This window comes from Ornithorhynchus anatinus, chromosome 10, assembly GCF_004115215.2.
Source record: "Ornithorhynchus anatinus isolate Pmale09 chromosome 10, mOrnAna1.pri.v4, whole genome shotgun sequence".
NCBI classification, from domain to species: domain Eukaryota; kingdom Metazoa; phylum Chordata; class Mammalia; order Monotremata; family Ornithorhynchidae; genus Ornithorhynchus; species Ornithorhynchus anatinus.
The window spans coordinates 800,950-825,871 of NC_041737.1; the positions used below are offsets into that span (position 1 = coordinate 800,950).

At 51.9% G+C, this 24,922-nt stretch overlaps 2 protein-coding genes across 6 annotated transcripts in view; both read left to right on the top strand.

The window, feature by feature from the left end:
- The window catches only part of MFHAS1 (malignant fibrous histiocytoma amplified sequence 1), a 28,741-nt gene extending 16,529 nt beyond the window's left edge, over nt 1–12,212 (top strand). The window contains exons 2-4 of one of the 2 annotated variants that reach the window (XR_003762404.2): nt 6,735–6,861; nt 9,195–10,040; nt 10,429–12,212. Coding sequence is in view for 1 of the 2 variants with exons in the window: in XM_029073456.2 (XP_028929289.1) it covers nt 6,735–6,861; nt 9,195–9,228 (161 nt within the window). In the remaining variant the exon portion in view is untranslated. Of the gene's footprint in view, nt 1–6,734; nt 6,862–9,194 lie in introns of both variants that reach the window. The other variant, XM_029073456.2, reaches the window with a different exon arrangement.
- A 4,746-nt stretch (nt 12,213–16,958) lies between these two features.
- The window catches only part of LOC100077928 (low-density lipoprotein receptor-related protein 2-like), a 36,848-nt gene continuing 28,884 nt past the window's right edge, over nt 16,959–24,922 (top strand). For 3 of the 4 annotated variants that reach the window (XM_039913366.1, XM_029074334.2, XM_039913368.1), the window contains exons 1-6: nt 16,959–17,191; nt 19,531–19,644; nt 20,427–20,546; nt 20,743–20,970; nt 21,484–21,597; nt 24,633–24,752. In XM_039913366.1, coding sequence (XP_039769300.1) covers nt 17,098–17,191; nt 19,531–19,644; nt 20,427–20,546; nt 20,743–20,970; nt 21,484–21,597; nt 24,633–24,752 — 790 coding nt within the window. In that variant the 5' untranslated portion in view covers nt 16,959–17,097. The remainder of the gene's footprint in view (nt 17,192–19,530; nt 19,645–20,426; nt 20,547–20,742; nt 20,971–21,483; nt 21,598–24,632; nt 24,753–24,922) is intronic. The other variant, XM_039913367.1, reaches the window with a different exon arrangement.

Genomic DNA, 24,922 nt, shown 5'->3' on the forward strand with positions numbered 1-24,922 from the left:
GAGGGAGGGAATGCAAGGATCTTTTCCCCATTTTACAGATGAGGAAAACCAAGGCTTGGTGAGGTTAAACAACTTGCCCGAGGCCACACAGCAAGCCAGAGGCAGAGCCAAGCCTAGCCCTGCTTCCTTCCCTCCCTCCACCTGCCCAGCCTCCTGGTTCCCAGTCTCATGCTCTTTCCTCTAGACCACACTTCCTCCACATGGATGGTGAGGAGACCCTGCACAAAGGGGTAGATCTATGCCCGAGGTTCCAGCCCAGGTGGGCGGCTCTGGACCTCGGTGACCAAGGGCAGCTTGCCCACATCCCTCCGGCTCCCTGGGACTTGGCAGCCGTCCAGGATGAGGGAGAGAGCGGACCGGGAGACTGGTGCCCTCAGGTGGCCTGCTGGTCTGAACTGTCCTGAGACCCCCCGCCCCCTTCCCGTGAGCCCATTCTGGGGCCGGACAGAGCCTTGCTGGGTTCCTTAGACCCGATGGTCAGCCAGGTTGTCGAAATGTTAATTTCTTCATGGCCATGACTGACCCATGACCCTGGGCGGTTCTCCTGTGCTGCATTTGCTTACGATCCTTCTCTCCACCAGACCCAGGGAGCATTGTGTTCCGGGGTCTGGAAATCAATAATGATAGTGATGATGATCACAAGAATAAGTGTGGTATGTATTAAGTACTTATTATGTGCCAAGCCCAGTACTGACTGCAGATATAAAATAATCAAGCTGATCACAGCCCCAGCCCCACAGAAGGTTCCCAGCCAAAGTGGGAATGAGAACAGGTTTTTACCATATCCCTCTTTTACAGACGAGATAACTGAGTCCCAGAGAAATTAAGTGACTCTCCATAGTTAGGGGGTGGCCCAAGGACCGCGGAACAGGAGCCCGCCAGCAGGCTTCCTCACTACACAGGCTGGGGAAGTAGGGAACCTGAAGAAGAGATTAATGTGTCACATGATCTTGAAACGATATCCTGAAAATCTCCAGCCACAGTTTGGAAGCAGGTCCCGTTGGGACAAGAAACTGTGCCCAGGCCCTTGTTCCTGTTCCTGCTGCTCCCAGGCGGAGCCGGATCTGGGGCCTGCGTGGCCCGCCCAAGCCAGTGTTTCCTGTGGGTCGTGACCGGTATGTGGGAGGCCAGGCGGGGGCGGGGGGGAGGGGGGGGCAGGCAAGCCACCCCGCTCTGATCAGGATTCAGGCAGGCTTTATTTCTGAAGTAAACCTGCTCAAGTGCAAGTCAAAAAATGACCTTTCGGGCAAAAGACAGCAAAGGCGTAATTTCCTGGTGTGACAAAATACTGCACTTTTAAGTGTGCACCTGGCAGCAGGGGGAAGCACCTGGGCTTTTATGGCTGCTTTGTTCCCAGAAGAAAAGGGGCAGTGTAGCTGAGGGGCCGGGTTGGGGGGCGGGCAGTGTTGTGCCTTGTCTTCTTTGGGCAAGTCAGCCACCTGCTTCTGGGCTTTGGTGTGGGGCCCATTGGCAGGCCAGTCCACCCTGTCCTGGGCTCTGGCATGGGGTTCTTAGGCAGGTTGGCCCATCCTGTCCCGGGCTGTGTCATGGGGTCTATGGGAGAGGGAAGCTGGAGCAGTAATCCTTAGAACCAGCCTCCTGGGGCCTGGTGTTGGGGGTCTCTGAACCACTTGGGCCGGGGGACCTTGGGGAGGCGCCAGCTGGGGACGGACTGCTGACATTGACAGTGGACCCCAGTGGAGCCAGAACGGGAAGCTCGGCTCCAGGTGACACGGTGGTTGTTCAGGAGTATGTGAGATTCCGGTTCCCTTATCGTTACAACATTTCTAACTGAGTGCTGGCAGAAAGCTAGATGAAGCTGGGCTATGTGAAGGGCAGTGAGGGAGACCATGTTGATCCAGAGGGATCTCTTTTCCCAGACCCTGGCCTGTGGCCCCCCATTTTCTGGGTCAGTTAAGGCACAGAGACTGAACCTGCACTGTAGACACTAGGCTGTAAATGTTGTGGGCTGGGGATATGTCTTTTTTATTGTTGTTTGAACTCTCCCAAGTGCTTAGTAAAGTGGCCTGGACACAGTAAGTGCTCAGTAAATACGATTGATTGAGCTCACCTGTTAGGACAAATTCAGCCTTAGAACAGTGCTTTGAACATAGTAAGCGCTTAACAAATACCATTATTATTATTCAACCCTCTCACTTTCCTTCCCACTCCGCCCAGTTAGTGCACACTCTCCTTCTTCTCTCCTTCACTCTCTCTCCTCTTCTCTCTTCCCAATGCCCCCCCCACTCCCTTTCCCCCACCTAAGACCCTACCTGCTCTAAACTGGCAAAGTCTGATGGCATGGGGGTGGGACTTTGTTCAGCATTGTTTTGGCAGACATAATTTTGGCTACATTCACACAGTTGTAAATTATGTTGCCAAAATAGTATGGCTTATTTCCCAGAGTTATGCAATCTTGTCATGAAAGACTCTATTTTAATGGGGAGGCAATCAAGTGGCAGTGTGGTGGTTGCTGTGAAAACACAAGGGCCTTTGAATGAACATTTCAAACATATATTGTGTGTATGCCTAGACAGAGTATGGATTTTGTCTGGAGAAGGAGAGAGTGTGTGTGTTTGTGTGTGTATGTGTGTGTAAAAGCATGTGATGAGATGTGGGTGCAGTTAGACTGTAGGTGGGGTGTGGAGAAGTGGTTGTGATGGTGATTTTGTTAAGCAGGTGGCTTGAGCAGGCAAGTACCAGTTGCTAGCCACGAAGCCCAGGTGAAGCTTGACTGGGCCCGAGGCCAGTGGCTGCAGGAAACTTTGGCCATCAAGGTATTTGGATATCCAGACTGTAAGCTCCTCTCCTGTTTGTGAGCTCCTTGTGGTTGGGAACGTGTCTACTTACTCTGTTATATCGTACCCTCCCAAGTGCATAGTATACTGCTCTGCACACAGTAAGCACTCAATAAGTAGGATTGATCGGAAATAGCCAAAGTGCAAGGGGAAGCACGCACTAAGGCAGCAGGAAGCAAAAATGCAGAAAAGTGAGGCATTTGGGTTCCAAGATGGTCCTACATTCTCACAAATGCAGAATTTAGGTTCAGGTTTAGCTGAGTTGTCGTTCCCAAAACAGCCCCCAAAATAGCAAGGAAAAAACTGTAGAGCCTACAAAGTCTTCAGGGCTGGGCATCTGCCCCCACAGTTTGGTTTTAGAATTGGAGCTGTGTTTTTCTTAGCACTAAGCAACTACTGCTGGCAGTCTGTAGCTGGATAGATCTTTTTAACATAGGGTTTTTAAGAGGCCTGTCTTAAGCAGCTTTGGTAAAATCCCCGCAAGTATATAGGTTCACAAATGTATTTTGAAGGTATTTATCTGCAGCAGTTGGGAACAGCAGGAGAAAATTCAGGCAGCATAGCTAGTGGCACACTCCAACTGTTTTTATGGACTAAGAGGCACCATCTGGATAGGAGGAATGTTATCCGGTGTTTCGGGAAAATGTTCTGTTCTGACAGAGAACCCCAAGGCAGTAGAATTGGCAGGGCAGTTCGCTACTTTGTGAAGTTACCCCTTTCCTGTGATCTGCCTTCACACGAGGAACCTCCAGAGCCCTCTGTGAGGTCAGAGGTGAGCCCAGTACCGGCTCCCTCTGAGGTCAGAGGTGAGGCAGGTCAGAAAGAGGTTCATCCCCTTTCTAGGGTGGAAATGGGTAGGAGCAAGCCCCTGTGATCACCGTCTTGACATATGCCCTAATGTGAGCTACTGATTGGCTGTCCTGTCCTCTCCCGTGCAGAAACGTTTCTGTGATCAGGAGCCATAAGGCAGAGCTTGGCAGAAGGGCTCTGCACATAGTAAACATTCAGTAAATACCATGGATTGATAGATGAGCCTGTTTAAGCCGACAGTCGTCGAGGCTCACTGTTGCTGAAAACATTGAGGGTTAATTAAGCCACATCCAACTGCAAACTCCTCAGGGCCCCTGGTCTGCTAAGTAGGGAAGCGGTGCGGTCCAGTGGAAAGAGCCTGGGCCTGGGAGTCAGAGGTTCTGGCGTCCAATCCCGGTACCGACACTTGCCCGCGGTGTGACATGGAGCTAGTCAATTCACTTCTCTGGGCCTCACTTATCTCATCTGCAAAATGGGGATTCAATACCTGTTCTCTTTCGTACTTAGACTGTGAGCCCCATGTGGGACCTGATTATCGTGTATCTACCCCAGATCTTAGAACTGTTCTTGGAACATGGTGAATGGTGAGCACTCACCGAATGCCATTATTACTATTATTATTAAAGCAATTTTGCTTATGTGGAAAATGAAATTTTGCTCTTTTCTTGTGTACGATAGTATAGCACCTGGCATATAGTAAGCGCTTAACAAATACCATAATTATTATTATGAGGATGATGGCATGTCCTGGTTTTCTCTAAGGAACATTTTCTTTGATGTGAGAAACCGGACTATCTGACCAGTACACTAATACACATTATAATACCAGTGTCATCACTCTCTCTCTCTCTCCCCGCCTCTTTGTAGCTCTCTCTCTCTCTCTCTCTCTCTCTCTCTCTGATGTTGGAGGCTGGACAGATGTCTTCTTGCTTGGCCGGTTCCCAACACTTGATCTGAGGCGCGGGAGCCCTGCGGCTCTGATCCGTCATTTGTGGAGTCAGGGTTGGGTGCCTACCTGGGAGAAGTGGGTACATCTTAGAAACTGAAGAATAGGAGAGAGGGACTGTCTTGGAAAAGCAAGGCTCTTACACCTGTCAGCTGTATGACCTTGGGCAAGTCATTTTACTTTTCTATGCCTCAGTTTCCTCATCCATAAAATACGGATTAAGATTGTGAGCCCCAGGTGGGACAGGGACTACGACCAACCTGATTAGCTTGCATTTACCCCAACGCTTAGAACAGTATCTGGAACATAGTAAGCGCTTAATAAATCCTGAGCTCATTGTGGGGAGGGAGTGTGTCTGTTTATTGCTGTATTGTACTCTCCCGAGCACTTAATATAGTGCTCTGTACACAGTAAGCACTCAATAAATGTGATCGAATGAATGAATGAAATACCATTTTTAAAAAAAGCAAAGAACAATATTACAACTAGAAAATAAACTGCTTTCGGTTGAAGGCAATATGGTAATGAGGGGTAAACTTTCAGCTGACCATGCCTACCGATGTGTGTGTGTGTGTATTTAGAGAGAGAGAGCGCGAGTACGCACACGAATGCAGGAACCACTGTCTCGGGCAGGTGAGCACATACACACACACCCCCCTTTATTGTGCTGTTTTTTGTTGTTTGTTGTTTTTTTATGTAACACTCTGCACTCTTTTTGCTTTGGCTTCTGTGTCTTACAGTCCTTAGAGAAGCAGCGTGGCTTAGTGGAAAGAACCCAGGCTTGGGAGTCAGAGATCGTGGGTTTTAATCTTGACCCCACCACTTGTCTGCTGTGTGACTTTGGGCAAGCCACTTCACTTCTCTGTGCCTCAGTGACCTCATCTGTAAAAATGCGGATCAAGACTGTGAGCCCCAAGCGGGACAACCTGATAACCTTGTTTCTATCCCAGTGCTTAGAACAGTGCTTGGCACATAGAGAGTGCTTAACAAATATCATTATTATTATTATTATTCATATTCAGCAGTTACTGTGTGCAAAACACTGTACTAAGCCAAAACTTTCACTCCAAGAACGCTGCCCTGGAGCTCTGTCAGAGGGGTTGGTGTTCAGGCCATAAAGCCAAGTGTGCAAGGAGGCTATTGCTCCTACTGCTGTTCCATTACCAAGCCCAAACTGGGGCAGGGGCACCCCTCTGCCCACTGGGCCCAGCAACAGGAATTGCATTTGGGGTGTCTTTCTGCTCATCTCTCTTGCATATACAGTCTCTCCTTTGCTTTGTGTCTTTCCCATTGTCTCTGGTTCTCTGCTGGCCCCAGACAAAAGAGGGTTGATGGAGGGAGGGAGGGGCAGGCCAGAGAGCAGGAGTTTTGGTCCCTGGGAAACCCTGCGATTCTTGAGTGAGGGAGACTGGGACAAACCGGCCCCGCACTTGGCACCCCCGACCCTGAAAGTCTCCGCTTGCTTCCTTCCATCAGTCAATCTGCCAATGGTGTGGGGAGCTGGGGCAGAGCGAGGAGTGTGAGCTGGGGCTGTGTGGGTGAAGGGGCGGATGGGTAAGCTGGACCTCTCGTTCCACCCAGCAAACTTGGGGAAAGGGAACCTCGCCCGACAGGCTTCATCCAGGACCAGGATTTCTTGCCAGACTTTGGGGATCTCTCTTCCCCGCGTGGCTTCCACTGGGTCTTTTCTTGTGGGAGATGAGTTCTCCAACTTTCTTCAGCTCTCAGCCAGGGCTTCTCACTAATGTCCACAGTTGCCGGCTCTGAGAACTGGCTTCTGCCCAGCTCGGCGGACAGGCGACGGCAGACATTTTCAGATCATCTCGTCGGCCCCCAAGGCCTCATTATGGACAGAGTCCTCCCCAGCTCGGGCTGCACCTGCCACTGGGTAGAGAAAGCTCCCTGGAGGCGGGCTGAAGAAAATGTCAGTCTGACAGGAGCGTAGCAGATGCCGCCCGCTTTGTCTGGAGTGGCCGGCCGGCCTTCCTGCTCCCTCCAGCGGGGCCCTCACCATGGCAACAAAGATGAGCGTCTCTGGGAAGGGGGGGCGGTGATCTCTGTTATTAGCTGACATCACCCTGCAAACTGTCAAGCTTGGGAGTTCAGCTGACGCCATTCTCCTCCACCTTGTGGATCTCACGGTCGTCTGCCTCTCCTTTCCCTCTCCCGTCCCATCGCAGGGGAGTTGCTGAGTCAGCCGAGGCCGGAGGGCGTGACCGAGATCATCTGCCCCAAGAACGGCAGCGAGCGCGTCAACGTAGCCCTGGTCTACCCGCCGACGCCGACCGCCATCAGCCCCTGTTCCAAGTGAGCTTTGAAAAGCGTGCTGACACCTTGGTGTGGCTCCCAAAGCCAAGAGAGCGGCAGGGTCGAACCCCCGTGGGGAGCTGGGAGCGAAGGGGCGCCAGCCCGGGCAGAGGCACCCTAGGAACTGGGGGGCAGCAGTGGCAGAGGTTGAGGATGAAGGTACAGTATGAGTATGACCTAGCATAGCCTGACTCTTGTCCCTTTCCAGCTTAAAGGAGTAGCCTCTGGTTCAGCACTGGGCCTGGCTAGCTCAGTCGGTAGAACGTGAGACTCTTAATCTCCGAGATGAGGGTTTGAGCCCCACAGTGGGCATCATTCTTTGAGAAGCAGCGTGGCCTAATGGAAGGAGCACAGGCCTACGAGTCAGAGGACCTGGGTTCTAATTCCGGCTCTGCCACTTGTTTGCTGGGTGACCATGGGCAAGTCACTTCACTTCTATGGGCTACCTCATCTGGAAAATGGGAATTAAGACTATGAGCTCTGTGGGGGACATGGACTGTGTCCAAATCTGATTCTCTTGCACCTAACCCAGCACTTAGTACAGTGCGTGGCAATCAATCAATCATACTAAGCGCTTGGGAGAGGACAGTACAACAGAATTAGTAGACATATTCCCTGCCCATAACAAGCTTGCAGCCTAGAGGAGGAGACGGACATTACTATAAGTAATTTCTAATATATTATTTAAAGATGCGTACATGGCACAGAGCAAGCACTTTACAAATACCATTAAAAACAAAAAAGGGGGATCCCCCTAGCTAATCACCATGGGGGCTGCTGGACTCCAGCCCCAAGCTGGCCCCGGCACCCACGGGAACATTTCGTGGTCGTGGGTTCTAATCCCGGCTCCACCATTTATCAGCTGTTTGACTTGGGGCAAGTCACTTGCCTCAGTTTCCTCATCTGTAAAATGGAGATTAAGACTTTGAGCCCACGTGGGACAACCTGAGTACCTTGAATCTCCCCCCAGCGCTTAGGCACATAGTGCTTAACAAATACCATTATTATTATTATTATGGTGTCCCTTCACTCTGGGCTCAGGTTCTGCCAGGATCCTTGTTGCAGGCTTCCAGAGAGAGGACAGGCTCATGGAGCTCCCCATGGAGGCGTTGTGCCTTTGGCCGGGGTAAGGACAGATGGACAAGATCTGCCATTGGGTGGAGTTTATAGGACAAGTAGTGGCTTTGCCTTTGGTGGACTCGGGGAACCCCATCCTTCCCTGTCCCTCTTCCTAGCTGATGTCTTCAAACTCGGTGTTTTCCCAGCTGTTCCCAAACCCAGAGTGGGCTCCCCCTCGGCCAGGGCCTAGGACATGGCCTCATTTACCTTCCTCTTTAAGTTAGGATATTCATTGGCTCTCAAAATAGCTGTCTGTTAGTGACTGGAGGCCCGGGGCACCACAGCGATGGCCCTTGGCCCAGATGAGCCCGGCATGGCCACTTTGGCCACCAGTGCCGGCCTGCTGAGCTTGATGGTATGGGACCACTCTCTGAACAGGAGCCCTGAGAGTCCCCAGTACCTTAGCAGCCACGTGACCCCAGCCCCCAGGATCCAGACTGGGCCATTGGAAGGGCGTGGAAGCCACCGGTTAGTGATCGCCAGAGGGCAGGGAACCCTCGCTGGCACACGGCACAGGGCTCTGCACAGAGTGGTAACCTGCGAACCTTCCACAGGGGCATGGTCAGCTGACCCCTTTCCTTGGCGTGGGGTCAGTGCTTAATAAATACCATCATCATCTTAATCAGATATTATTAGTAGAATTGTCATTGGCCCCATTCCCACCTGGCCCGTGGCTGCAGCACCCACCACTTCACCATATAGGGCCGAGCACATCCAGTACATGGTGACCGTTTGGGGGGCAGCCTAATAATAATGATAATAATAATTAATCCAGTGATGGGAAAGTGAGGGCAGAAGAGGCTTGGAGGCAGGGGGAGAAGTTGAGCCACACGGAGGAGAGACCAGTCAAGGCGACCACTGGAGTTTGAGCTCTGAGCAGATGGGGAACGGTAAGGAATGGGTGGTTACTGGGCCTGTAGAACCTCCCCCTAGCAGCAGCAGTTTGTGCTGAGCGTCCACTGGGAGCAGGGCACCAGCCTGTGTGTTGGAAGTACAGCAGAAGCGTAACATGCGTATCTTTCCCCATAGTAGGCTTACACTCTTAATGGGGAAATCAAAGAACAGGAAGCCTATGGTTCTACTATCTGAGATGTCTTAGGGCCAGGGGATCAGTAGGTTGCAGTGGGCTGGGGGGGTGGTGCTGCTGCCAAGGATCGGAGAGGTTACCCCATTTCTTGGGACTGATGAGCCGTTTTTCCCTTTTCTCCCCCCAGGAAGAACGTTGGCGAAAAGCACAGAAACCAGTGAGCCTTTGGTTGCTGCTGTGAAGTTCTGCCGAGAAGAGGGGATGCCAGAACTGGCTTGGAGGAGCAGGGGCACCAGGCGGGCACTAGGAATGGTTGAGGAGGAGGTGCCATTAAGTGCACTGCAGGCACCAGATGGGCTCTGTGGCCCTGCCCTGGCACCGGGAATAGCTAATGAGGGGGCACCATCATGGGCACAGGGTGGACTTTGGTCCTGCCTTGGCAAAAGGAATGGTGAATGAGAGCACCATCGTGGGCCCTGGGTGGGTTCTGTAGTCTCACCCTGGCATTGAGAATGGCTAATGAGGGGGCACCAGATGGGCCTTGTAACCCTACCCTGGCACCAGGAATGGTTACAGAGAGGTGTCATCTCGGGCATCAAGGGCACCAGGTGGTCTCTGTGGCCCCACTCTAGCACTGGGTGTGGTTGATGAGGGGACACCATCATGGGCATCGTGGGCACCAAGTGGGCTCTGTGGCCTCACCCTAGCACTGGGTGTGGTTAATGAGGGGGCACCATCGCAGGAATCAGGTGGGCTCCGTGACCCCCATCCTACCCCTGGGCATGGTTAATAAGGGAGTGCCATGGAGCACTCAGACAAGAGAAAGAGGCCCTGGCTTGTGAAGATTGCAGGGGAGCTGGGGAAGAGGGGGCGCAGCAAACACGGAGCCAACAGTGTCCACCCCTAGCCTCGGCCCCCGGCCCAGCCCGTTCCACTCCACCCTGGGTGGAAGAGCTGCTGGAGAAACAGGAAGGGCACGCGGCTTCTCAGGGATCGTGTTTGCTGGGCAGCACCACTAAAGCCATAGTTCAAGGTAGGCACCGGGCCGGCGCACCCGGATCAGATCGCAGTTTTCCGTTCACTGCGTGTGAGGAGAGAGGGCGGCCCTGACGCTCGTCGCTGTTCAGTAATGACTGTAAAATATGTATATGTTTATCTTTATTTTTATAATATGCAAATACATTTAAATTTATACAGGTTCAAGCTTTTAGCGTTAGTTAACACTGGGTGCAATATTCTGCATGAGAACCGTGCCAAGATGGGGCTGGTTTCTTGTCTCCTTCATTTTTTTTTTATCATTGAGGTTTTTCTTGTTTCTGGTGTCTTTTTGTTCGGTTGACCATCATGGCCGGCACTCCTCACGGCTGGCCCTCCTCTCGGCCGGCCCTCGCTGCCCTCTTGTGTTTCCACTCCTGGGTCAGGATCCACAAGTGCAGCCCCGGAGCAGAGAAGCAGAGAGTCGGAGCCTCTCGGACCGCTGTCTTCTGCCCACCTCTCACCCACCCACCCCCGCCGAGCCGGAACGGACCCCAGAGGAAATGGCCCCTCGCCTGGGGCCGAGACCCACCGTGGCCTGACGAAACAGCCGCTGCGGAGCCCGGAACTGAGACTGCCGCCCACCTGCCAAGGTGCTTCCAGGGCAACGCTCTTGCCCCCCGGGGCTGCCGGAGCCAGGCTTGGAGAAGGTGGGGAGAGGACTGAGGCCCAGAGAAGAGATCCTGACCACGAAGCTGTTCTCACTAGCAACGGGCTGGGGCCCGGCCAAGCGATGTCTCCCGATCTGTTTGTGGCGAGGGGTGCCGGCCTTCCTGCGCCCGAACCCACTGAACGTTGTGCGAGCCGGGGTCTCAAGGTGTTTGTCAGCTGGGAGCGATTTGCTACAGGACGAAGTACGGTCCTTGAACGCTAGCAGGGTCTCTCCTGCTCTGTTCCCTGTGGGCCGGTCAGCAGACGAACGTCTTGGTCTTCGTAATTGTGGAGGGCAGTTTTGTGCCACTCCAAAACCCCCAGGGCCTTGGGCAGCTCCTCCAGCCCCGCCTTTGGAGCTTCCAGAGAAGCTGGGAAGGGGAGCTCAGTGAAGAGACATACTGATTTCCATCCCGGCAGCACAATGTTTCGGGGAGCAAAAAAGACATTTCCCCCCACCACCCCCTGCTTCACCGGAGCGGAGATGGGAGCGTTGCAAAGCCCCGCGTCGCCGCCTGGTGGCAGGATGAGGAGCGGCACGTGGCGGCCGCCATTCAGTCTGCCTCAGTTTCTCCAAAGCACGTCTCCCGGAATGCTGCAGTCTCCACAGACTCTAGATGTCTGTCCCTCCTGGAGGCCTCCCCCTGCTATTTCAGACCATCCCAAGCAGCTTTTCTAGAACGTCGTCCTCCCCCGGGGGGTGGGGCAGGGCTCAGCCCGTAACCACCAGTGACCACGTTGAGCTCGTGCACCACACGTATTTTATCGGAGGAATCATCTGCTTTCCCCCCAGTTGCAGGCTTTGTCCCGATGTGTGATGGCTCCGGTTTGGGATTTGAATTAACTAGAAGACCACTGGATCTTGGTAATCCTCGTCCCCCACCCGTGTTTGTGGCTGTGGGATCAGATGAATGTTAAGCATGGTTGGGTTGCCGGGCTGTACCCGTGGGGGATTCGTGGTTCAAGGAGAAGGTCGTCGGGCTCCAGCAGAGATGGGAAAGCATCCAGAAAGCTCGGCTAACTGTGGGGGTGCCATCGCCCAAGCAGGAACTCCATCGCCACCTCAGCCTGTGGGAGCCATCGAGCCTCCGTCGCCTGTTTGGGGGTGGGGGGTCGCAGTGTCACTCCTCTAAGCAGAAGAGGGACCAGTCCAACCAAGCAATCCCCCTGCCTCACAGAACAGCTGTCCTCCATGCGATCCATGCGACCTTTGGCATCCACACCACTTCCTGGAATCATCAAAGTGCCGTCAGAATGAGTGTGATTGTGTTGTGTGTGCGTGTGTGTGTGTATGTCTGCCTCATCCCTCTGCAATCCACAGAGGTGGGGCCTGGCTCCTGTAGGATGGACCCTTATGTGTTGTATTTGTTCTTGGGTGGCTGGGGGAGATGGCGGATTCCCTCCCACCTGCGGTTTGTGAAGTGCAGTTGTGGTTGCCCATTCACTCTGCATAACCAGGCCAAGAGGAAGCCAGTTGTCACCAAAACAATCGAAATAAAAGCAGAAGGATGGATCCTCACCGTGTTGGCCGTTCTGATATTTCTTGTTTCCAGTTCTTGGTGCTCCCATCGCCTGGGCAGCACCGGCTGTCTGACTGCATGGATGGCTGCCTGGAGCGGGTGGACGCAGCAGAGGGTCTCCCTGGGGCTCTGTCCTCCAGTCATCTTCTGCCAGTCAATCGTATTTATTGAGAGCTTACCGTTGCAGAGACTGTACTAAGTGCTTGGGAGAGGACAATATAGCAGATACATTCTCTGCCTGAAATGAGCTTAGTCACAGGCTGCCCATTCCACAGCCCCACCTAGCTGCTCACAGCGCTCTAGTCCCCAGGACCTCACTGATCTGCCCACCAGAAACCTGTGCAAGGTGGGCCAGAGAGATGGGAGGAGACCCAGGGGGAGGACAGTGTTGCTAAAGCTGAAGGTCGATCACTTCCATCGGCCTGGATGCTCCATCTCAGTTTCCCCAGCAGCTCTTCCTCTTCCCACCATCTGACTCGGGGGATCCCTCAAGGTTCAGTTCTGGTTCAGAAGGGGTTCTGTTCTCCATCTTCACCGCCTACTCCCTCAGAGAACTCATTTTCTCCCACGGCTTCAACGACCATCTCAATGTGGATGATTCCAAAATTTACCTCTCCAGCCCTGACTTCTCCTTCTCTGGAGTCTCACATTTCCTCCTGCCTTCAGGACATCTTTATCGGGATGCTCCGCTGACACCTAAAACTAAACATGCAAAAGAACTCATCTTTCCACCCAAACTCTCATTCTCAGCCTTTCCCATCACTGTAGACAGAAACACCATCTTCCCTGTCTCCCAAGCCTGCAACTGGCATTATCCTCGAGAAGCAGCATGGTCTAGTGGTTAGAGCATGGGTCTGGGAGTCAGAAACGCCTGGGTTCTAATTCACCACTTTTCTGTGTGACCTTGGGCAAGTCGCTTCACTTCTCTGGACCTCAGTTACCTCATCTGTAAAATGGGGATTAAGTCTGTGAGCCCCCACTGGGACATGGACTGTGTCCAACCAGATCAGCTTGTATCTCCCGCAGCACTTAGTACAGTGCCTGGCAAATAGTAAGTGCTTTAAAAAGTACCATTAAAAAATGAAAGATAAATCTCTGTCATTCAACTCATAGTCCATCACCAGATCATCTTATCAATTCATCCTTCACAACATCCCTAACTAAACATCTCCAGCCAGACTGCTACCACATTAATCCAAGCACTTATCCTACCCTGCCTTATTACTGCGTCAGCCTCCTTGCTGGCCTCCCTACCTTCTGTCTTTCCCTGGATCCTTTTCCTATAAAACCGTTCAGTCCATGTTTCCCACTACTTAAGAACCTCCAATGATTACCAATCCACCTCTGGATCAAAAAGAAACACCACTGACTTTAAAGCAGTCAGTCACCTTGGCCCCCTCCTATTTCATCTCTCTGGTTTCCTACTACAACCCAGCCTGCACCCTTAGCTCCTTTAATGCCAACCTACTCAAGGTATCTCAGTCTTGTCTATGACCGGTTTACTCCTAAACGCTGGTCCCTTTACTCTCGAGAACCCAAGGACCTCCATACAATTCAATGATTTACTCAGGAATCTACCGTTTAATACAGTTATTGCTGTTATTGCTGTTGATAACCTCACCTACAACCCTTAAATTTTCCTGACCTCCTATGACTCCTCAATCTTCATCCTCCAGTCAGCAAATTTCTGTCCCCCCTTCCCAGCACATCCCCTTCTACCCCTCCATCCAATCCCTTCTGGACCCCATCCCTGTCATCTTGTCCCAGTGCCGCCCCTCATCCCCCTCCCCCTGCACCAGTCTCTGTCAGCTCCCTCCTATCCAACCCCTCCCCACCTCTTACACCGTCCCCTCCCTCAGCAACCCCCTCCCCGACATACACAGCCGTAGCCAAGCGTATCCTGTGGACCCCCCCTGCTCCATCATGGGAAAGCCCCCCTACCTCCTTGACCTGGCTCTGACCCTGTCGCTGCGCCTCCTTGCCATCACTGAAACATGGCTCTCCCCAGTTGACACCGTTAACCCTGCTGCTCTCTCTAGAGGGGACTTCATCTTCACCCAATCCCCCCGACTTAATGGGAAAGGAGGAGTTGGTGTCCTTTCTCCCCTTTGCTGCTTTTGCATCATTCCACCTCCCTCTTCCCTCTCTTTTCCTTCCTTTAAAGCCCATATCATCCACCTCTACCACCCACTCCAAATACAAGGCAAGGTCATCTCTGCCCCCTAAGCCCCGCCTCCAACTTTTGGAACCATTTTGATCCCCTTCTCACATTCCTTCTTTCTCCTTCCCAACACTGATACTTGGGGCCTTTACCATCTCTCCCTGGGACAAACAGCAGGGCTAAAAACTGACAAGAAGAGACTTTACTCCACTCACACTTCTGGTTTTAGGATCTGATCTACACATAACCCTGGGCATCCCCCACACCCTGCCAAAGCTCAGGGGATCAGGGAATTTCCCCCCCCCCCCCCAAGATAGTGCCATCTAGGGAAGAGAGCCCAGGACAGGGAGTCAGGAGACCCAAGCAAGTTAGAGTCCCACTTTGGTCCCGGGTCTCCTGTGTGGATAGGAGCAAGTCACAACCTCTCCAGGACTGAGTTTTCATCTCTGTAAAATGTGAATTAAGTGCATATTTCCCTCCCTCTCAGATTAGGAGTCTCATGTAGGACAGGAACTGTGTCTGATCTGGTTACTTTGGATGTTCCCAATGTTTAGGACAGTGCATGACACTGTTCTGATTGTGATAAAAGGCAGCCACGGTAGTCGCTTAGGTTTACAGAATACTGTAATTAACCAGCAACATTTAGCAGGATGCAGCCAGCAGCGGGCACGGGGACCTGGATTTTTAACCCTGTCCTGCTCGGGTCACATGGCTGTGATGGGTTAGTTAATAGCAGTGCAACCCAGACTCAATAAAAGAAAATGTCCCAAAACAGCTATCAAAGGATGGGGACGGGGGAGGCGGTTAGCTGTACCTCACAAGGGGGCGGGGAAAGAAAGACTGTCCCTCCTACAACCCCGGCCCCGCCCAGAACCCCCCTTCTTCCCCTTGCGCCCTAGTTCCGATCCATCCCGCACCCGCCTTGACCCCCTCCAAACCTGCGGTCTCCCCCACTTGCCGCCAGGGTTGGCCTTATTTTTTTTCAGCTCTGAACAAGAGTTGAGTTCACATTTGATTGCTTAGTACAGTGCTCTACACGCAGTAAGCGCTCAATAAGTAGGATTGATAGATTAAGAACACTTTTTTTATCATCAATGATATTTATTGAGTATTTCCAGTGCATTCATTTACTCATTCAATCGTATTTATTGAGCGCTTACTGTATGCAGAGCACTGTGCTAAGTGCTTGGAAAGTACAATTGGGCAACAAATGGAGACAACCCCTACCCAACATCAGGCTCAGAGCATTTACTAAGCGCTTGGGAGAATACAATAGAACAGAGTTGGTAGACATGTAGTAAATGCTGAGGTAGATACAAGATAATCAGGTTGGATACAATCTATGTCCCCTCTAGACCATGAGCTCGTTGTGGGCAGGAATGTGTCTGTTGTTATATTGTACTTTCCCAAGCGCTTAGTACATTAAGCGGTCAATAAATACGAATGCGTGAATGAATGAACAAACATGGGCCTTACAGTCTTCATCCCCATTTTATAGATGAGGTAACTGAGACACAAGATCAAGATGAGGATCAACTTCCCTGGGGGCATAACCGAGATACCCCCATAATAATGATGGTATTTATTAAGAGTTTATTATGTGCCAAGCACTGTTCTAAGCCCTGGGGTAGATACAAGCTAATCAGGTTGTCCCACGTGGGGCTCACAATCTTAATGAGCAGCAGTGTGGCTGGGTGGAAAGAGCATAGGCTTGGGGTTCAGAGGACGTGGGTTCTAATCCCAGCTCTGTCACTTATCAGCTGTGTGACTTTGGGCAAGTCACTTAATTTCTCTGTGCCTCAGTTACCTCCTCTGTAAAATGGGGATTAAGAATGTGAGCCCCACGTGGGACAACCTGATTACCTTGTATCTACCCCAGCGCTTAGAACAGAGCTTAACACATAGTAAGCGCTTAGCAAATACCATAATCTTTTGTGTAGAGAATAAGTGTGGTTTAGTGGAAAAAACACAGGCTTGGGAGTCAGAGGCCGCGGGTTCTAATCTCGGCTCCGCCACTTGTCAGCTGTGTGACTTTGAGCAAGTCAATTAACTTCTCTGTGCCTCAATTACCTCATCTGTAAAATGGGGATTAAGAATATGAGCCCCACGTGGGAGAACCCGATTACCTTGTATCTACCCCAGCGCTGAGAACAGTGCTTGGTACATAGTAAGCACTTAACAAATACCATCATTATTATTATTAATCCCCATTTTACAGATGAGGTGACTGAGGCACAGAGAAGTGAAGGGAGTTGCCCCAGGTCACACAGCAGACAAGTGGCGGAGTGAGAATTAGAACCCACGCCCGCTGCCTCCCAAGCCTGGGCTCTTGCCACTAAACCACAGCACTTTCCCGCCCTCCCCCCCCCCCTTCCATCATCATCATCATCATCAACAGCCGGGAGACCCAGGGCTTTGTCCGGCACCGCCCAATGAGGTCCGCCCAATGACCCCACAACGCCCCGCAACACCAAATGAATTGCACCCCTCCTGCCTGCCCAATAAACCCGCGTCTCCCCGCCCCGCCCAATCATCCCCGCCCAATGAGCCCCGGGTGCGGAGGATAAAAGCATCCTTAGGGTGGGGGGTTTCCTTCCCCGCGTGCCTCTTCTCTGGCCCGGTCTGGCCTCGCCTCTTCTCCTCTTCTTCCACCATCTCGGACCCCAGCAGCCACACCCTGCCCGGACCAGCTACCCTTCTCTACCCCCAAACCCGGGGCGGGCATGGGGCGCCCTGTGCTGCTGCAGCCGCTCCTACTGCCCGTCTTGTTGCCCATGGTCCTGGCAGCTCTGGGCAGCGGAGGGCCTCCTGCACCAGGTGAGGGGGTTGGCGAAGGAAGCTGGACGGTTCCTCTGCCGCGGTTTGTGCTTCCCGGGCACTCAACTGAGATCTCCAAATGCAGTACTGTGACATGGTCCTGAGCCTGGGTGTAGGTGGGGGTTGAGGGGAGGGGGCTCTTCAGGGTTTACTCTCCCTTCTCGGAGTGCTACTTCTGCCCAACTTTGCTGGGACCCTGACCAGTGACCGGGTGGGCAGTCAACCAGTGCTCCCTGCTGGGGGAAACCGGACTCTCCGTCGTGCCTACCCCTGGGCAGCCTGGACTAGAAGGGGGCTTCCCTGCATGGGATATTGATGGGCCAGAGGGGCATCTTATTGGGAATCAGTTGCCCTCATCTCTTTCCCACAGGGAAGGGAAGCAGGCACTGCATCCTGTGAACTGGTGTGGTGCTGGGGCTCAAGGCTTCAATGCGGTGGGGAGTCCCTGCTTTGAGAGTGGGCATGGGCATCTGGGAATGAGGCCCTGAACCTGCTCTGGCTGTGCCCAGGGGTGGCAGCCTAGATCCTGCCCATCTACCAGGCTGGAACTGGGAGGGAGAAGGGAAAATGTGGATTGAGGTGGGGGCCAGGCCCTCTCACAGGGTGGAATGAAGCCAGCAATATGTGACCTCACTGGTGCAGCTGCCCCCTCCTTCCCTCCAATCTCCCATGTGGCTCCCTTCTCCCTTTGAGCCCAGTCACATACCACCCCCTCCCGAGTGTGGTGTCAGAAGAGCAAGGGCAAGAGTTTCCCCTCCCCTACCCAGGTTTTTGCTCTGGAAGTTTAGCTGGAGAGAAATAGCTCTCAATAAGCAAGAGGACTGGTTAAGTACGTGTTGAGCCCTGAGAAATAGAAGCTTGAGCAACGTTGAGGTAGTGGAATTGTCCCTGGTTTCTAAGGTTACTGCCACCTGTGGGACTGGCCCTGCGACATAACCACAGTGCCTATGAAGATACCTCTGGCTGCTTGGGTGGGCTGGCTCAAACACAGAGTTGAGAAGAAAGGGATGTCCTTCTGTCAAGAGGTCCTGTGCTGGAGCTTTTTCTGCAGTAGGGGAGATAGTTTATGTTGTCATCCATACTCTCTCACCTGGTCCTCCTCTGCTCAGAGCCTGCACTATGGGATGGCTGGTAGGGAGAGCAGGATATATTGTCTGGTCCTAGAATGGTTATCTGAGACCACCACAGCAATTTCGAAGTGGTATCTACTGTGTGTGCTGAGCACTGTAGTAAGCACAACAGGTAGCTGCAGTATGGTACTAAGCACTTGAGTGAGTGCAATAGGTAGCAGCTGTGATCCCTGCCCTCAAGGAGCTGTAGCCTCCCCCACCTGCTAAATCATCATGGAGGTGACTGGTGGAATGGTTTAGGGAGAGATGGGGCTAATCCTGGAAGGTGTGGTCTTCCCAGATAGCAGGACCCTTTAAACACTTCCATACTTACCCCCACCCCCATAGCATTTAAATACTTATCCTTATGCACCTGTAACACATTAACGTCTCCCCCATTAGCTCTGTGGATAGGGATAGTGGCTATCGATTCTATTGCACTGTACTTTCTCCAATGCTTAGTTTAGTGCTCTACTCACAGAGTAGGGGTCATTGATTTCTCCCAGGAAGAAGTCTGGTCCAGATTGTGAGCCCATGATTGGGTAGGGATTGTCCCTATCTGTTGCCAAATTGTACTTTCCAAGTGCTTAGTACAGTCCTCTGCACACAGTAAGTGCTCAAATACGATTGAATGAATGAAAGGAAAATCTACACCAGTCTGGTATTGAAGGCTCATCCTGTAGAGAAACTGGCCATCCATTCTTTGCATGTGTAAGCCTCCAGCTGGCTACCTGCTGAAAACAAGTCATGTTTTAGCTTGTGACCTTTAGACCAGCTTGCAGGGTGTCATCTCTGGAGAGATGCAGCACTGACACCCTCTGGGAGGGTGACACCCTCTGGATCCATTTATCAGCTGTGTGACTTCGGGCCAGTCACTTAACTTCTCTGTGCCTCAGTTACCTCATTTATAAAATGGGGATTAAGATTGTGAGCCCCACATGGGACAACCTGATTAACTTGTATCTACTCAAGTGCTTAGAGCAGTGCTTGGCACATAGTAAGCTCTTAACAAATACCATCATCATTATTATTATTATTACTCTGCACCCAGCAGGCCCTCTAAATGCTACTGGTGAATTTCCCCAACTTGTCGCAGCTAAGTAAGCTGGCTAACAGCCTTTCTGCCTGCTGGATCAGGATCCCAAGGATTTCCCTAATGGGCTGCAGACTGTCCTTCTGTGGCCCGATAGGAACCAGCCCTGCTGCCCATGTCCCATCTCTATCTTTCAGATGAACGAGCCTGTAATGTCAGTCGGCAGGCCTCTTGTGGAAGACAATGCATTCCTCTGGCATGGTTGTGCAACGGAGAACAGGAGTGTCCTGAAGGGGTGGACGAGCAGTGTGGTGAGTCCTTGGAGAGAGCCATCTCTTCGTACCCTCCACTCTCTGGGAGCCCTTTCCTTTGTGCCTTGCGCCCCTACCAAAGCTGGGCTTGGTGCTTGACTACCACACTCAGAATATCATGCTACTTCTGCCTCCTCCCAGACCAACCCAAGGGGCAGGGCCAGCCAGCCTCCCTCTGCCCCAGCTGGAGCTCCTCTGGGCCAGAACACAGCTCTCACCTCGGGGGGGGTCCTGGAACGTGAGGGTGGTGAATGGTGGCCCACTGGATGACTGACCCCACCTCTTCCCCCAGGCCTTGAGTTCTGAGAGCTCAAAGGCGATTTAGATGATGAAAGACCTTCCTCAAGTTAACCATGAATCTCCCCTTCCTCTGTCCACTCTCCTTGGGGCCCACCTACCTTGACTGAGGGCCACCCTGAGCCATCTCTCAGAGACAGCATGGGGTCAAACTCACTTCGCTGTGGCTCAGACGACATTGCTAATGGTGAGGCAGCCTTTCCTGCACACTCACCCTCCCTTCCATCAGGCCTACTTGGCTGCAAGTGGCCCGGGACAGAGGCATCTCATGGCAGTGGACCCAAGCACACAAGAGCAAGCAGCTGCCTGGCAAAAAGCTGGACCTGACCTGGGGATGCCCCACTGGTTGCTTTTTTTTTTTTTAAACCTTAAAGATATGTTCATTCCTTGGCCACTTGCAGAGGGATATTCAAGGAATTAGACTAGGACTGAAACAAACTTTCCATGCCCACCCTGACCTTCTCAATCCCTGTCAACTTCTGCAGATGCAGCATGCCACGGTGACCCCCTTGCCTGGCAATGTGATGATGGGAAGTGTATTTCAGTGCACTGGGTCTGTGATGGTGTTGGCGATTGCCTAGATGGCTCAGACGAGATGGACTGCGGTAGGTACCGAGATCCGGAAACCTTCCTCTGCCCTAGCTCCTGGGGATGAATCTAGCCAAACCACACCCACATCCCAGACCTGGGCACTGGGGACCCTCATCCAGGACTCCAGTGGCAGTCACACCTTGCTCCCGGGGATGGTGTCAACACTCTGGTGGTGCCAGGAGTTGGAGTGACACTGGCCTTCTCTGTCAGTGTGTTCAGACCAGAAAGTCCAGTGCCCCGGGAGCTCCCAGTGCATCAATGCCTGGGAGATCTGCGACCTCCATGAGGATTGTGATGACGGATTGGACGAGGCTGATTGTGCCAAGGATCACTGCCAGCCCGGCCAGTGGCAGTGCAGAAATGGCATGTGTGTGATGGACTACTGGAAGTGTGACGGCGTGAACCACTGCGGGGATTCATCTGATGAGGATGTGTGTGGTATGTGTCCTTGGGGCTGGACCAGGGAGGGAGCCATGGCCTACCCAGGGAGTACAGAGACCACTGGGGAAGGTACCATGTGGCCATGGCACCTGGCTCCTGCCCTCAGCCTTCAAAGCACATCCACTTAAAGTGAGCTGAATTTCCTGGGACTGTGGGACAGCAACAAAGCCAAGTGGGGCCCATAACCCTCTGATTTGGGCTATACCTGACTTAGATGAGGAAATTGAGGCACAGAAGTTAAGTGGCTTGCCCTAGGTCACACAGGAGATGTGGCAGAGTTAGGATTAGAACCCAGGTCTTCTGACTACTAGGCCCATGCTCTAAGCAGGTGTTTTCCAGGTTAGAAGTAGACTGGTCATCCAACAGTAAGCCCTGCCTCAGCCTGAGGCTGTTATACTGGAACTCTGAAATTCCCTCCTTTTACATCCCAGAAGAGTTTACTGACAGGCTGCTCTCCGGATGGCCTCCTCCCCTGGGTGTGAGTCACTGACCACCTGTTCTCCTTCCCAGCCTTGTGTCCAGGCAACATGGTCAGGTGCGATGAGGGCAAATGTATCCTGGAGTCTCTGTTCTGCAGCGGAGTCACGGACTGTCTGGACGGCACAGACGAGCCAGTCACTTGTGGTGAGGAGCTCGCAGCTTGGGGGGGCGGGGAGGGGACACTGCCACACTAGCAGCTCATGGTATGTGGTGGGATGCTCACTGTCTTGGAGGGGACTACAGACTCGAGTGCTGCTGGTGCCCTGGGTACAAGAGCCTGCCTGCTAGCTGGTGGACTGGGACAAGCCCTCAAGCAGTGGAACTTTCTAAGCATCTACTACAAGTAGAGCACTGTCCCAACCAGTAGGGAGTGTGCAGTAGTTCCACATGATTCCTGTTTGGTTATGTCTAAGATTAAAGGGTCATGTGATACCAGTTGGTGGTATTTACTGAACACTTACTGTATGCAAAGCACTGTACTAAATGCTTGGAGTACAATTCAGGAGTTGGTAGACATTCCCTGCCCACCAGGAGTTTACAATGTAGCAGGGGAGGCCAACAGTAAAATAGAGAGGTACATACCTATGATATCCAGTGTATAGGTGATGCAGGAGGGAGTCGGTAAACTTCATTCATTCAATAGTATTTACTGAGCGCTTAAGTGCAGAGCACTGTACTAAGCGCTTGGAATGTACAAATCAGTAACAGTCCCTGCCCTTTGACGGGCTTACAGTCTAATCGGGGGAGATGGACAGACAAGAACAATAGCAATAAATCAAGGGGATGATCGAGGAAGGCCTCAGAGATGACATTAGTAAGCCTTTGAAAGTGGGGAAAGTGGTGGTCTGTTGGTTATGAAGGGGAAGGGAGTTATAGGTCTGGAGGACCTAGTTGCCTATGTAAGGGTTCGGTGTTGAGTTGCTTGTTGTGGGCAGGGAATGTCTGTCATACTGTATTCTTCCAAGGGCTTAGTACAGTGCTCTGCACACAATAAGCGCTCAAATACAACTGAAGATAGATGAGCTTGAGGTCCAGTGAGTAGGTTGGTGTTGGAGGAACAAAGTGTGCAGGCTCTGTTGCAGTGGAAAAGCAGTGAAGTTAGGGGATGAGCTGATGGAGTGTTTTTAAAAGTAATGGTAAGGATTTGGGTACAGGGTTGGATGGGCAACCCCTAGAGGCTCTTGAGTAATAAGGAGGCATGAATTGAATAGTCATCTGTCTTTTTTTTTATCCATGCAGAATAAACAAATTTATTTTTAGAAAAGTGATCTGGGGAGCAGAGTGAAGTAAGAACTGAAATGGGGAGAGATTAGAGACAGATCAGTGAGAAGGCTGCTACAGTAGTCAAGGCAGGATATGAAATGCTAGTATCTGTGTTGCAGCAGTTGGGATGAAGAGGAAAGGGGCAGACTTTTACCGATGTTCTGAAGGCTAAGTTTTGACTATACTGAATATGTGAATTGAGAGATGAGTTGAGGATAATGCAAAGATTTGGGCTTAAAGGACAGGAAGGATGGTGGTATTTATGGTATTGGGACAGATTCAGGAGGGTAGGGTTTGGGTGGGAAGAATTTTTTTGTTTTGGACATGTTAAATTTGAGGTGTCAGCAGGACATCCCAAAACATCCTATGGAGATGTCCTGAAGGCAGGAGGTAATGTGAGACTGCAGGGAAGGAGAAGTCAGGGCTGGAGAGAGAAATATGAGACTCACTTGTTTGATCACTGAAGTCATGGAAGCAAATGAATCCTCCAAAGGACTAGGTATAGATGGAGAATAATAGAGAACCCAGAACTAAGCCTTGAGGGGCTCCCATAGGGAGATGGTGAGTGGCTGAAAGAGCCAGCCCAAGAGACTGAGCAACCAGAGTGATAGAACCAGTAGAGGACAGTGTCTACAAAGCTAAGTTTGGATAATGTTTCCAGGAGAAGGGGGTGGTCTGCGGTATCAAAGGCAGCTGAGAGGCCAAAGGATTAGGATGGAGTTGAGACGATTGAATTTGGCAAAAAGGTCATTGGTGACCTAAGAATGTTTTCATGGAGTGAGCTGGTGGAAGCCAGATTTGGGGGGGGGGCGGGGGGGGTGGAAGGGTTAAGGAGAAATGGAGACAGTGGGTGTAGACAACTCACTCAAGGAGTTTGGAAAGGAATAGTAGGAGGGAGATGGGGCAATAATTGGAGAGCTATGGGATTAAGAGGGGTTTTTGGTTTTTTAGGATAAGGGAGACATGAGCTTGTTTGAAAGCCTGGGGTTGGGGGAGAATGTCACTGGAGAATAAACTAAGTTGAAGATGCTGGTCAGAGGGGAGGGTAAGTATTTTGATAAGCTGTGGAGGGGGAATATTTTGAGAGGATGTGGGGAGATCTCTTGAGATTTCTGGGAAAGGGGGATGGGAGGGACTAGAGAGCTACAGGGGAGATTCTAGGGAGATCAAGCCTGGTGATTTCAGTGTCCTCAAAGTACATGTTTAGGTCACTAGGGGCAAGAGATGGCAGAGGTCAGGACAACAAAGTGAGGAAGTTGAACATCTAAAGCAGCAGATGGGCAATGGGCACAGGAGTAAGGGAGAGAATGTTGCTGGGCAGAGTTAACAGGTGAGGATGAATGAAATGGATGAGGTTGGCCAGATGGTGGATTTCCACCAGCAGTGCTCATGCATAAGAGCAATGGCAATCTTTACCCGATCCAGGGCATTAGCGCAAAGTCTCTGCTGGTGCTGGCCCCCAGGAATAGCTAGATGTTAGCTAGGTTTAAGGAGTATGCATGTATATACACACACATACATGTACATACTTGTGTGGCTGAGTGGGTCTCATGTTCTCTTATTAGAGGATTCTGTGACTTGCACAAGAGGCATGTTCCATCTCAGGAGTGGGTCTCGGAGCCAGTAATCATAATCATAAATAATTGTGGCATTTGGTAAGCGCTTACTTTGTGCCAAGCACTGTTCTAAGCGCTAGGGTAGATACAAGGTAATCAGGTTGTCCCACTTGGGGCTCAGTCTTAATCCCCATTTTGCAGATGAGGTAATTGAGGCACAGAGAAGTTAAGTGATTTGTCCAAAAATCACACAGCTAAGTGATGGCGCTGGGATTAGAACCCACAACCTCTGACTCCCAAGCCAATGCTCTTTCCACTAAACCACACTGCAAATCATCTTACACGGTCTCCTTTGTCTAGGTAAAAACTGCTCTCAGAGCAATGGGGGCTGCATGGGACACTGCAACAATACAGACTGGGGTGTGCAGTGCTCCTGTGGGCCTGGGTGGCAGCTGCAAGCTGATGGACAGAGCTGTGTAGGTATGTCTGAATGCACCAGGATCTGGGGCTTTCCTGCCTGTGTGGGACAGCTGGCCAGTAGGCCCCTTAACCTCTGGGCCTTGGACTTTTCACTTCTACCATGGGAATACCCCTGCTCCTCTCTCTAAACCGGAGAATGTTGAAGTATGTGTCCTGCATTAGGTTTGGGA